Source organism: Apium graveolens, chromosome 8 (assembly GCF_009905375.1).
Source record: "Apium graveolens cultivar Ventura chromosome 8, ASM990537v1, whole genome shotgun sequence".
NCBI classification, from domain to species: domain Eukaryota; kingdom Viridiplantae; phylum Streptophyta; class Magnoliopsida; order Apiales; family Apiaceae; genus Apium; species Apium graveolens.
In genome coordinates, this window is record NC_133654.1 from 103041463 (window position 1) to 103053440 (window position 11978).

General features: G+C 35.9%; 1 protein-coding gene across 1 annotated transcript; it reads left to right on the plus strand.

Moving 5' to 3' along the window:
- The first annotated feature begins 250 nt into the window (after positions 1–250).
- On the plus strand, positions 251–2829 carry LOC141679818 (uncharacterized). The gene is made up of 2 exons (XM_074486206.1): positions 251–323; positions 2588–2829. The coding sequence occupies exons 1-2, from the start codon at positions 251–253 to the stop codon at positions 2827–2829; spliced, it is 315 nt and encodes a 104-aa protein (XP_074342307.1).
- The last annotated feature ends 9149 nt before the right edge of the window (positions 2830–11978 follow it).

The window sequence follows — 11978 nt, forward strand, 5'->3', positions numbered from 1 at the left end:
CCAGAAGCAAGAGCAGCTATTTTTCACTGCTATTCAATCTAACAAGCTACTTAGGAAAGGATGTGAAGCATATTTAGCTTATGTAGTGGATTCAGAGAAGGAAGTTCCTAGCATGGAAGAGATTCCAGTAGTAAGAGAGTTCCCCGTTGTGTTTCTATAGGAATTACAAGGACTACCACCAGATCGACATATTGAGTTTGAGCTTAATCTTGCCCCAGGCACTGAACCCGTCTCGAAGGCCCCTTATAGGATGGCACCAGCAGAGATGAAGGAGTTAGCGAGTCAGATACAAGAACTTTTGGATAAAGGAGTCATAAGGCCAAGTATGTCTCCATGGGGAGCGCCAGTTCTTTTTGTAAATAAGAAAGACGGAAGCATGAAACTCTATATCGATTACCGGGGGTTGAACAAAATGACAATTAATAATCGGTATCTGTTGCCGAGAATAGACGATTTGTTTGACCAACTGAAAGGAGCAAAGTGTTTTTCGAAGATTGATTTGAGGTCGAGATACCACCAATTAAAGATTAAATCAGAAGACATCACAAAGACGACATTTCGGATGAGGTATGGATATTATGAGTTCTTAGTAATGCCTATCGGATTAACAAATGCCCCTGTAGCTTTTATGGATTTGATGAATCGAGTTTTCAAGAAATACTTGGACCAGTTTTTTGTGGTGTTTATTGATGATATTTTAATATATTCGAAGTCGGAAGAAGAACACGAGCAACACCTGTGGATAGTTTTGGAGATTCTTAGACATGAGAAGTTGTATGCAAAGTTCTCAAAGTATGAGTTTTGGTTAAAAGAAGTTCAATTTTTAGGATATATAATTGGAAGTGAAGGAATTAGGGTGGACCCCGCAAAGATCAAAGCAATTATGAGTTGGAAGAGACCAAAGACTCCTACGGAAGTAAGAAGTTTTCTAGGATTGGCTGAATACTACAGAAGGTTCGTAAAGGATTTCTCAAAGATCGCTACGCCGCTGACCAAGTTGACAAGGAAGAATCATAAGTTTGAATAAAATGCGGAATGTGAAGAAAACTTTCAAGAGTTAAAGCAGAAATTAGTTACTGTGCCAATATTAGTACTACCCGATGACAAAGGAGATTTTGTGATATATGGTGACGCTTTGCATAAAGGACTAGGCTATGTGCTAATGCAACATAATAAGGTGATTGCATTAGCATCACGACAGCTTAAACCTCATGAATTGAAATACCCAACCCATGATCTGGAATTGGCAGCCATAGTGTTCGCACTCAAGATATGGAGACATTACCTGTACGGGGAGAAGTGTGAAATCTTCACGGATTATAAAAGCTTGAAGTATATATTCACCCAGAAGGAACTCAACATGAGACAACGAAGATGATTGGAGCTGATCAAGGATTATGACTGTTTGATACATTACCATCCAGGAAAGGAAAACCTAGTCGCCGATACCTTGAGTAGAAAGGAAAGGCTGAATGCGATTACAATGTCAAAGGAGTTATCTGAGGAGATGGAAAGATTTGAGTTAGAACTCTGTATTTACGAGATGTCGAAAGAATTTTGTCACGGCATGACTTTTTAGCCAGAATTATTGCAGAAGATAAAGAGATGCCATGAAGAAGTGATGAGTCGAGAGAATAATCAACTAACGAGGGAAGAGATATGTATAAAAAGGGTTGAACAAGGAATATTAAGATTTGCATCAAGGATTTGGATCCCTCAATCGACTGAATTGAAGAATGAGATACTACAGGAAGCGCACAACTCAAAATTTTTAATTCACCCAGGGAGCACAAAGATGTATCAAGATTTGAAAAAGAAAATTTGGTGGCCAAAATGAAAAGAGAAATTATAGAATGGATCTCTAAGTGTTATACTTGTCAAAGAATAAAAACGGAATATTAAAGACCGAGCGGATTGATTCATCCATTGAAGATTCCTGAGTGGAAATAGGAAAATATCACCATGGACTTCATAGTAGGTTTGCCTCGAACAAAATCCGGACATGATGCCATATGGGGTATAGTCGATCGCCTTACAAAATTGGCACATTTCTTACCCATCAACGACAAGATTTCATTGGATAGGTTGGTTCATATGTACGTGCGCGAAATTTTGTTACGACACGGCATACCGGGATCGATAGTTTCAGATCAAGATCCGCGATTCAATTCGAGATTTTAGAGACAGTTTCAGGAAAGTTTGGGCACAAAGCTAAACATGAGCACCGCATATCAACCTCAGACGGACGGTCAGAGCGAGCGAACTATACAAACGATTGAAGACATGTTGTATAGCTGTGCTATTGATTTCGCTGGAAGTTGGGATGATCACTTACCACTCATAGAGTTCTCGTACAATAACAGTTACCACTCTAGCATCGCAATGCCTCCATATGAAGCCTTATACGGAAGAAAGTGCAGATATCCGACAAATTGGGATAAGGTAGGAGAAGGAAAAGTTCTCGGCCCTGAATTGGTTTAGCAAATGAAGGAAACAGTCGCCTTAATTCGGAAGAGACTAATTGTTGCTCAAGACAGACAAAGGAAGTACACTGATCCTGTCTGAAAGGATGTGAATTTCCAAGTAGGCGAAGCCATATTGCTAAAAGTGTCACCATGGAAGGGTTTGACTCGATTTGGGAAAAAGGGGAAGTTGGCACCGCGTTATATTGGTCCTTTTGAAGTTCTAAATCAAGTAGGAAAAGTAGCCTATGAGTTGGCTCTACCGCCTCAGTATCAGCACGTTCATAATGTATTCTACGTGTCTTTGCTTAAAAAGTATAATCCAGATGTCAATCATGTGATAGAGTATGTGCAGTTAGAAATTTAGAAAGATTTGTCTTACGTGGAGCAACCTGTCAAGATACTCGACTGGCAAGAGAAGAGTCTTAGAAATAAGTCAGTAAAATTGGTAAAAGTGCTTTGGAAGAATCCTAAGGTCGAAGAATCGACATGGGAGCTAGAGTCTGATATGCGTAATCGGTATCCTAACTTGTTCTCCTAGATTCTGAGGATGGAATCCTTTAAGGGGGAGAGGAGGTTACAACCGGTATATGTATTTTATTTTCTTAGTCAAATTATGTGTATATATGTTTATATATCAAGAGAGAGTCAGTTTTGTGCTTTTGCGAGTCTTAAGGGTTATATTTTGTGATTGTAAATTAAATGTTTATTTGGAAAATTTTTTGAGAAAAGAAATGCCTCTATTTGAGTAATTTGTGATATATTATATAAGATATTAGTTCATGGAAAATTCTTTATATAAAATTTGTTCCTTTAAATTTTTAGAAGTGATCTAAAAAAGTTTCTAAAATTCTAAACTATTTTATGGTATTATTTTTGTGATTTATAGATTTATATTTATAAAATTCTTTCTCTAAAGTAATATTTGATTAATTAGATTAATAATTTGCCATTTACCATGATACCCTTGCATGCACAAATCCACTCAATTGAAGGGAGGGGTATTATTGTCAAATCCAACCCCATTCACTTCACTTTAACTAGTCAATTTCCTAAGCTGCCCTTGCATGCAAACCTTGTTAGTTTTAGAAGAGGGATAAAAAGGTAAATTGATAATTCCACTATCATCAAACAACCACCATATCATCACATTGAATCATTTTCTCTACTTATATACTCCAAATCACTCTCCTCCCTCCTCCTTTCTCTCTCTCGGCCGAAGCCAAGCCCCCCTTGTTCATTTTTCTTTCATCTTTTCTTCCAAAATTCTTGCAAGAAACCCTTATTTAATCCTTGATCACTTATTTAGTAAGTTAAATATTAATTGTACTACTTGGTTTAAGCTTGCATGTTGAATTTTGAGTGAAGCCTAATGTTAGATATATTTGTGATGTCATGTCTAATAATGATTTGTGTTTAGTTTTCAGATCTTCACTAACAGGACTAATCAGGACTTAACTGGACATCAATACTTATACTGAAGTCAGAACTTAAGATATCAGAACTTAGGATATCAGAAGATATTCATCAGGAGATAATATCCGGACTTAAGAAGACTTTCAGATAAGGAAGACGGCTGATTGAAGGAAAGAAGATTAAGACAAACACAAGAAGAGATATGCATGGAGAAGAATTCTATGAAGAATATAAGACTTGGAGGAAAAGATAACTAATTGATATATTTTAGGATGCAGACTTATATTCGATATCAGTTAGAAGATTATCTTGTAACTGTGTGTCTATATAAACACAGCACAGGGTTTACACTACAAGTATTATCTTAATCGAGAATATTATTCATTGTAACCCTAGCAGCTCTCATGATATTTGTTCATCACTGAGAGAGAATGGTTCCATTGCAATACTATTTTATTAATAAGATTATTCTGTGTTTTATACTTGTGTTCTTAATTCGATTTGATTGTAGTATATACTGTATTCAACCCCCTTCTATAGTGTGTGTGACCTAACAAGTGGTACCAGAGCCTTTCTGTTATCAAATATACAATAAAAATCTAAAACAATCATGTCTGAGAAAGAACAAACTCCAACCAAGTCCACCAAAACTGAAGAAACTCCAAATACTCAAATCCATAATCGATATGAGACTATTAGAGTTCCCATACTGAAACCTTCTGAGTATCCCATATGGAAAGTGAGGACGACTATGTTTCTGGAAGCTACAAATCCAGAATACCTTGACAGAATTATTGAAGGACTACATAAGCCAACCAAGCTCTCTGTTGTAGTTGCAGATCAGCCAGCAATGACTGTACCAAAGGAGAAAAGTGAATATACAGTGGAAGATATCTCTTCTATTGACAACGATGCAAAGGTAAGGCATTTGTTGTATAGTGCCATTGATAATATCATTTCAAACAGGGTAATTAACTGCAAGACTGCAAAGGAGATATTGAAAGGAATATGTCCTAAGTCCAATCATGTATAAGGATTTAGAAATAACTTTTATGTAATATGTTTTGAGTTCATTGATATTAATAAAATACTTGTTTTGTTTTTATTACGGGCTTTATCTATTTAAGTGTTTAAATAAGATATACCATAGTTTAGAGTAAAACTTTTTATGGATTATGATGAGATCATAATAGTGAGACCTAAAAAGATGATAACTCTAAACTTAAATAGTTCCTGGTCATAGGATTACTAACTGCTAATTAATAATCCGCAAAGATCGGTACATACTATGCTTGCTTCATTATGAAGGATGTCTGTTCTCATAGACATTTGTGTGGTGATACTATAGCTAGTATGTAGGTGCTTATTATAGAATAAGTTCACTGAACATGACTGGCACAGCTGAACAACTGATGGAGTTCACTCACGTGTCAGCAGTTGTTCACATAGTGATAGTTGTACAAGTATCCTTAGACTTGAGGTCATCATAATCATCCTGTGTACACTGAACTATGCTTTGGTTTAGTTCTTAGTCTCCAGGGAAAATTATTAGGGCTCTTCTGGGTATAGGAATTTGTACACGAAGATAGTGTATGATCAATAAAGGATCTACCTCTTCCAGTGAAGAAAGCGAATGTTCAAGGCTGATCCACTTATGCTAGTTCAGGAATCTCTGGCCAGAGTGAATGAAATTAGAAAGGAGTTTCTAATTTGCACAGAACTACGCATAGTAAATGGTAAGCAAGTGATTGAATTAGATAGGCTTGACACGAGATCCATGCCTTGTATTTAATCAGGATCTTGTAGGGTAGAAGGAGTTTACTGTACGGTAACTATTCACTGAATAGGTTCTTGGTATTCTAAGCAGTGAATTCATATTATCCGGATAGTGGCGATATACTGAGAAGTATCACTCATGATGTAGAATAAATGTGATTAATTAATTAATCATATTTAATAAATTAGAGAATTTATATAAATAATGATAAAATAGTTTTATTATTATTTATTTCTACTACCGGCTTAATATTGAACCCATAGGGTCACACCATAAAAAGAGAATAATTTAATGGTGGAGGAATTAATTAATAATGGCTAATAATTATTTATTTATGAAATAAATAATTAATTGGCAAATTTAATAATTGATTAAATGAGATTTAATTGATTATAAATTAATTAAGAAAAGTTCTTAATATTATTAATTAAAGGATTTAATTTTTGGAAATTAAATCAAGAGAGAGAATTATTTCTAAAGTGTTTAGAAAAAGGATTAATGATTAAAAGGTGTTTTAATTATTAATGAGAATAATAAATGGGATAATAATAATAATATTTATGGGAAAATTTCAGCTGAAAATTTTGCCTATAAATACACTATTATAGACCCTATTTTTATTCTAACCCACATCGAACCCGAAAACCCAAAAAGTTTGGAAAACCCAATTCTCTCTACCTCCTTCCTCGTCCTTAACATCGTTTTCTTGGTGGATACCGGTGGAGTGCTTCACACTTGAGGAGCAACTGCTAAGGATCTCTGATCGTTGTCTCCGAATTATTTTTAAAGGTTAGATTCAATCCCTCGAATTTTTATTCACGATTTATATGCTTTTATTTGGATTTTGTATGTGTAAAAGTGTTTTTCCATGACCCCACTGCGTTAAAAATCCAACAATGGTATCAGAGCATAGGTTGTATGCATATAGATCTGTGGTAAAAATTTCAGAATTTTATATGCTTGTATGAATTAATTATGATTTTTACAAGTTATATCATGGATTAATTTTGTCTGATGAGAAATCGTTTCTCAGAATTATTTTGAATGTTGATCTGGGTTCTACAAGTGTTGTAGATCGTCTGGGTATTTTTTTCATAATTTTATGATGTATAGATTTTTTATTATGAATTTTTGAAGTTCTTGTTATTAAAATCCGTAATTAAATAAGTAAATATATGTATATATAGTATATATATATATATATTTGTATCATCTGCATCTGTACTTTATCTGCTATTATTTTTGCTGATGCACGGAATTAAAGAGAAGCACAGACAGAGAAAGTCAGGCATGCACGGCAACCGAGGAGAGAAGCTATCGGCTGCTGCAGAAAAAAAAAGAAAAAAATAATAAGGGTGTCGCGTATTCCGGGAATGCGTTACACCCCTGTGGCGCATTCAAGGAATGCGTTACACCTTTTAATGGCTTAAAAGGCTTGTAACGCATCACCGGAATGCGTTACAGGGCTTGTAACGCGTTCCTGTAATGCGTTACAGCCCGTCTGTTGATTTTAAAATTGATTTTCTGGGAGTTTCGTAACTCCGTTTTGGGCGTGCAATATACCGTTGGATTCGTTTTTCCGAGACGGATCTAATGGAGTGATCAATTTTAGTTTATATAAAAGTTTTGAACTGTTTATATTCCATGAAGTGTTTTAAAGTTGTTTTTGATCGTTTGAATTGATTTTAAATGCTTCTTGTGATACATAGAGATGTATATTGCTTGTTCTAATGTGCTAGATGATGTAACATGCCTACCTTGATGTTTATTCATGTTGATATATGTGATATATGCTTAGTTTATCATGCGATGATAGATTTAGGTGAACTTAAATAAATATAATGTGTTTGTTAGACAACCTAGTATAGTGAAATTGTTTCATAACCTTAATAATAATATTATGAATACAATAATGAGATTCTTGTGTTTATGAAACACGTAATTGAATATGAATTTTCGATATGAGAGAAAGGATGATTCTGTCAACAACAGATTTCTATCTGTAAGAAAGGGTTATTAAGTGACGCCTCTTGACAATGCTCCCCCCGATCTGGGAATCATCTGATTATTGATTATTGATTTGAAATATTTAATTTAAAAGGAAGAATCTCTTTATAATATGATTATGATTGTAACATAATATAATCCCTCTAAAATTAAATAATATCAAGTAGTAATTGGCCAATGACACAACGGGCTTGTGTCGGTCATAGCCTTCCAACATGGTAGAAAGTAGTTCTTATTTTTGAATCATTGTCGTTTCGTGCCACAGCCGAGGGCTTTGATTTTGAAATAAGAAATACTTGTCTATTACATAGAGATGTGTACATTGAATAAGAATCTAAAGGTCGTTACGTGCCACAGCCGTGGGCCTTTGGGGACTGATTCAATTGTACGGAATGTTGGGTTAGACTTGACTTAGAATATTGAGTTTGTCGTGCCATAGCCGTGACTCAATTATTCAAGAGGCTAAAGTTTGATTAGGGAATAACATTAGATGTAATTGACAAGAGTTGTCTGCCTATTGAACATTACATGGCGTTTCGTGCCACAGCCGGGGTTGTGTAATGGAATGTAGGATCCCTATTCCCACTAACATTATGAATGCTTAATTTTTTCACGTAGGGGGTTGAATAAATTAGATAAACTAGTGGGAGCCACTTATGAATAAAGACCCGATTCATATAGTGTTTTGAAATGAAATCAAATATTTGCTAAGTGTTGTTATGTGTTTATCATTTACAGATTTACTTTGTACGTTATGTCTTCTGCACTATCACTCAGGAGCATACTGGATGCTCACAAATTGACTGGCCCTAATTATGCTGACTGGCTTCGAAACTTGAGAATTGTTCTCAGGATTGAGAAGCTGAAATACGTGATTGACTCACCTAAGCCTACTGAACCTGCTAGTGATGCACATAATGATGAACATGTTGTGTATCGTAAGTGGATAGATGATGCAAATGTTGCTCAATGCATCATGCTAGCTTCCATGAACATTGAGCTACAGAAGCAACATGAGCATATGGATGCTCACACTATCCTCATGCATCTACAAGAGTTGTATGATGTGGCAGGGAGGACAGCTCGATATGAGATATCAAAGGAGCTGTTCGGTTGTAGGATGTCTGAGGGATCATCTGTGAATGACCATGTACTTAAGATGATCAATTTGATTGAACGTCTTGGATAACTTGGTTTTGTCATGGATGGGGAGCTGAGCCAAGACCTGGTCTTGCAATCGCTTCCGAGTTCGTTCTCGCAGTTTGTTGTGAACTTTCACATGAATAAGTTGGATGTCAGCCTGCCTGAACTCCACAACATGTTGAAGACTGCGGAATTGAATTTTTCCCCTAAGAAGAGTTCTGTTCTTCTAATTGGTGAAGGTTCCAATCCTAAGAAAAGGAAGAGGAACCCTTCCAAGAAGAAGAAAGTAGGTGAGAAAATGCCGGTTCCACCAAAAGCTGAAGACCCCAAGAGCAAAGTTGTTTGCTTTCACTGTAACAAGGTGGGGCACTGGAAGAGGAACTGCAAGGTTTACCTTGCAGAATTGAAGAAGAAGAAGGGTAGTGAGACTACCGCTTCTAATTCAGGTATGTTCATGATAGAAATGAATATGTCATTAAATCAAATTTCTACTTGGGTATTAGATACCGCATGTGGTTTTTAAATCTGCAATTTGTTGCAGGGACCAAGGAGAAGTAGGACTCTTGAGGAAGATGAGGTGATTCTACTGATGGAAATGGAGCAAGAGTTGAAGATGTAGAATCATTTCATTTACATAGGCCTACGGGCAAGACTATTGTTTGAAATAATTGTTATTTTGTTCCCTCGATTGTGAGGAATATTATTCCCATGTTAGACTTGGTTGGATTTTCATTTATTATTGAGAATAATGAATGTTCAATTCTTAGAGATAATATTCTTTATGGACGTGGTGCTTTAAATAATGGTCTGTATGTATGTTATATATTTTATTTCAGATTGAACAAACTAATAAAAGAAAAGGGATGATGAAAATCTCATTTTATAGTGGCATTGCAGTCTCCATTTAGTAGACATGGAGAGAGGGCTGCAAATTTGCTAGGAATGGTACACACAGATGTATGTGGACCAATGTCTACGCAAGCCATGGGTGGATTTTCATACTTCATTACTTTCATAGATGATAGATCTGGATTCGGATATGTGTTTGATGAAACACAAGTCTGAGGCCTTTGAAAAGTTCAAAGAATATAAGTATGAAGTGGAGAAACAACCAAACATAGTATTATAACTTTTTGATTAGATCGAGGTGGTGAATACTTGAACGGAGAGTTTCTGGATTATCTCAAAGTAAATGGTATAGTCTCCCAGTGGACTCCTCCAGATTAGTATCTGAAAGGAGAAATCGAACTTTGTTAGACATAGTTCGGTCCATGATGAGCTATGCAAATCTTCCAGTATTCCTATAGGGTTATGCATTGGAAACCTCAGCATATTAACTGAATAAGGTGCTTTCCAAATCTGTTCCTCAAACTCCGTATGAGATATGGAAAGAAAGGAAACCGAGTCTTAAACACGTTAAGATTTGGGGATGTCCAGCTTATGTCAAGTAAGTTGACCCAGATAAGCTGGAATATCAATCCGTAAAATGTAGTTTTGTGGGATATCCTAAAGAGACTTTAGGGTATTAATTTTACACCGATCATCGGGTGTTTGTATCCAGACATGCTACCTTCTTGGAAAAAGGAGTTTATCCTTGAAGGAAACAGTGGGAGCAAAATTGAACTTGATGAAGTTCAAGAAGCACAAACTACTACGGATCAAGTGGAAACACCTGTTCTGACTGAACAACCTTCTGTGGAACAGCCCATTCGTAGGTCAGGGAGAGTGTCTCACCAACCTGAGAGGAAATATGGCCTTGTCATTGAGAATGACAATGAGTTGTCGATCATTGATGATGACGACCCTGTGACCTATAATGAGGCTATGAGTAGTGTTGACTTAGAGAAATGGCATAGTTCCATGAAATCCAGAATGGAATCTATGTATACGGTATACAAAAGATAGATTATAGCAGATGGCCAGGTGGAGACCTACAAGGCCATGCTTGTGGCAAATGGATTCAAAGAAAGGCAATGGATTGACTTTGATGAAACCTTTTACCTGTAGCCCTGTTAAAATCAGTTCGGATTTTGCTTTCGATTGCTGCTTACTACGACTATGAGATCTGGCAATTAGCCAGATGGTTTTCTTTCCAAGGGAAATAAAAACCTAGTGTATAAGCTACTTCGAACCATATGTGGTTTAAAGCAAGCTTTTCGAAAGATGGAACATTCGTTTTGATGAGACAATCAAAGAGTTTGATTTTATCAAAAATGTAGATGAACCATGCGTCTACAAAAGGGTTAGTGGGAGCGCGGTAACATTTCTTGTATTGTATTGAATTAGAGTTGACACACATAACAACATAGCAGACCCACTCACAAAGCTACTTTATGAAAGTCACTTTGATCGTCATAAAGACAAGATGGGTATTAGATACCAGAGTGATTGGCTTTAGTACAAGTGGGAGATTGAAAGGAATATGTCCTAAGTCCAATCATGTATAAGGATTTAGGAATAACTTTTATGTAATTTGTTTTGATTTCATTGATATTAATAAAAGACTTGTTTTGTTTTTATTACGGGCTTTATCTATTTAAGTGTTTAAATAAGATATACCATAGTTTAGAGTAAAGATTTTTATGGATTATGATGAGATCATAATAGTGAGACCTAAAAAGATGATAACTCTAAACTTAAATAGTTCCTGGTCATAGGATTACTAACTGGTAATTAATAATCCGCAAAGATCGGTACATACTATGCTTGCTTCATTATGAAGGATGTCTGTTCTCATAGACATTTGTGTGGTGACACTATAGCTAGTATGTAGGTGCTTATTATAGAATAAGTTCACTGAACATGACTCGCACAGCTGAACAACTGATGGAGTTCACTCACGTGTCAGCAGTTATTCACATAGTGATAGTTGTACAAGTATCCTTAGACTTGAGGTCATCATAGTCATCTTGTGTACACTGAACTATGCTTTGGTTTAGTTCTTAGTCTCCAGGGACAATTATTAGGGCTCTTCTGGGTATAGGAATTTATACACGAAGATAGTGTATGATCAATAAAGGATCTACCCCTTCCAGTGAAGGAGCGAATGTTCAAGGCTAATTTACTTATGTTAGTTCAGGAATCTCTGGCCAGAGTGAATGAAATTAGAAAGGAGTTTCTAATTTGCACAGAACTACGCATAGTAAATGGTAAGCAGGTGATTGAATTAGATA

Coding starts and splice junctions, on each gene's coding strand:
- LOC141679818 (XM_074486206.1), top strand. CDS start 251: ATGGCACCAGCAGAGATGAAGGAGTTAGCGAGTCAGATACAAGAACTT. Junction 324..2,587: donor TAAAGGAGTCATAAGGCCAA/GTATGTCTCCAT, acceptor ATTTCCAAGTAG/GCGAAGCCATATTGCTAAAA.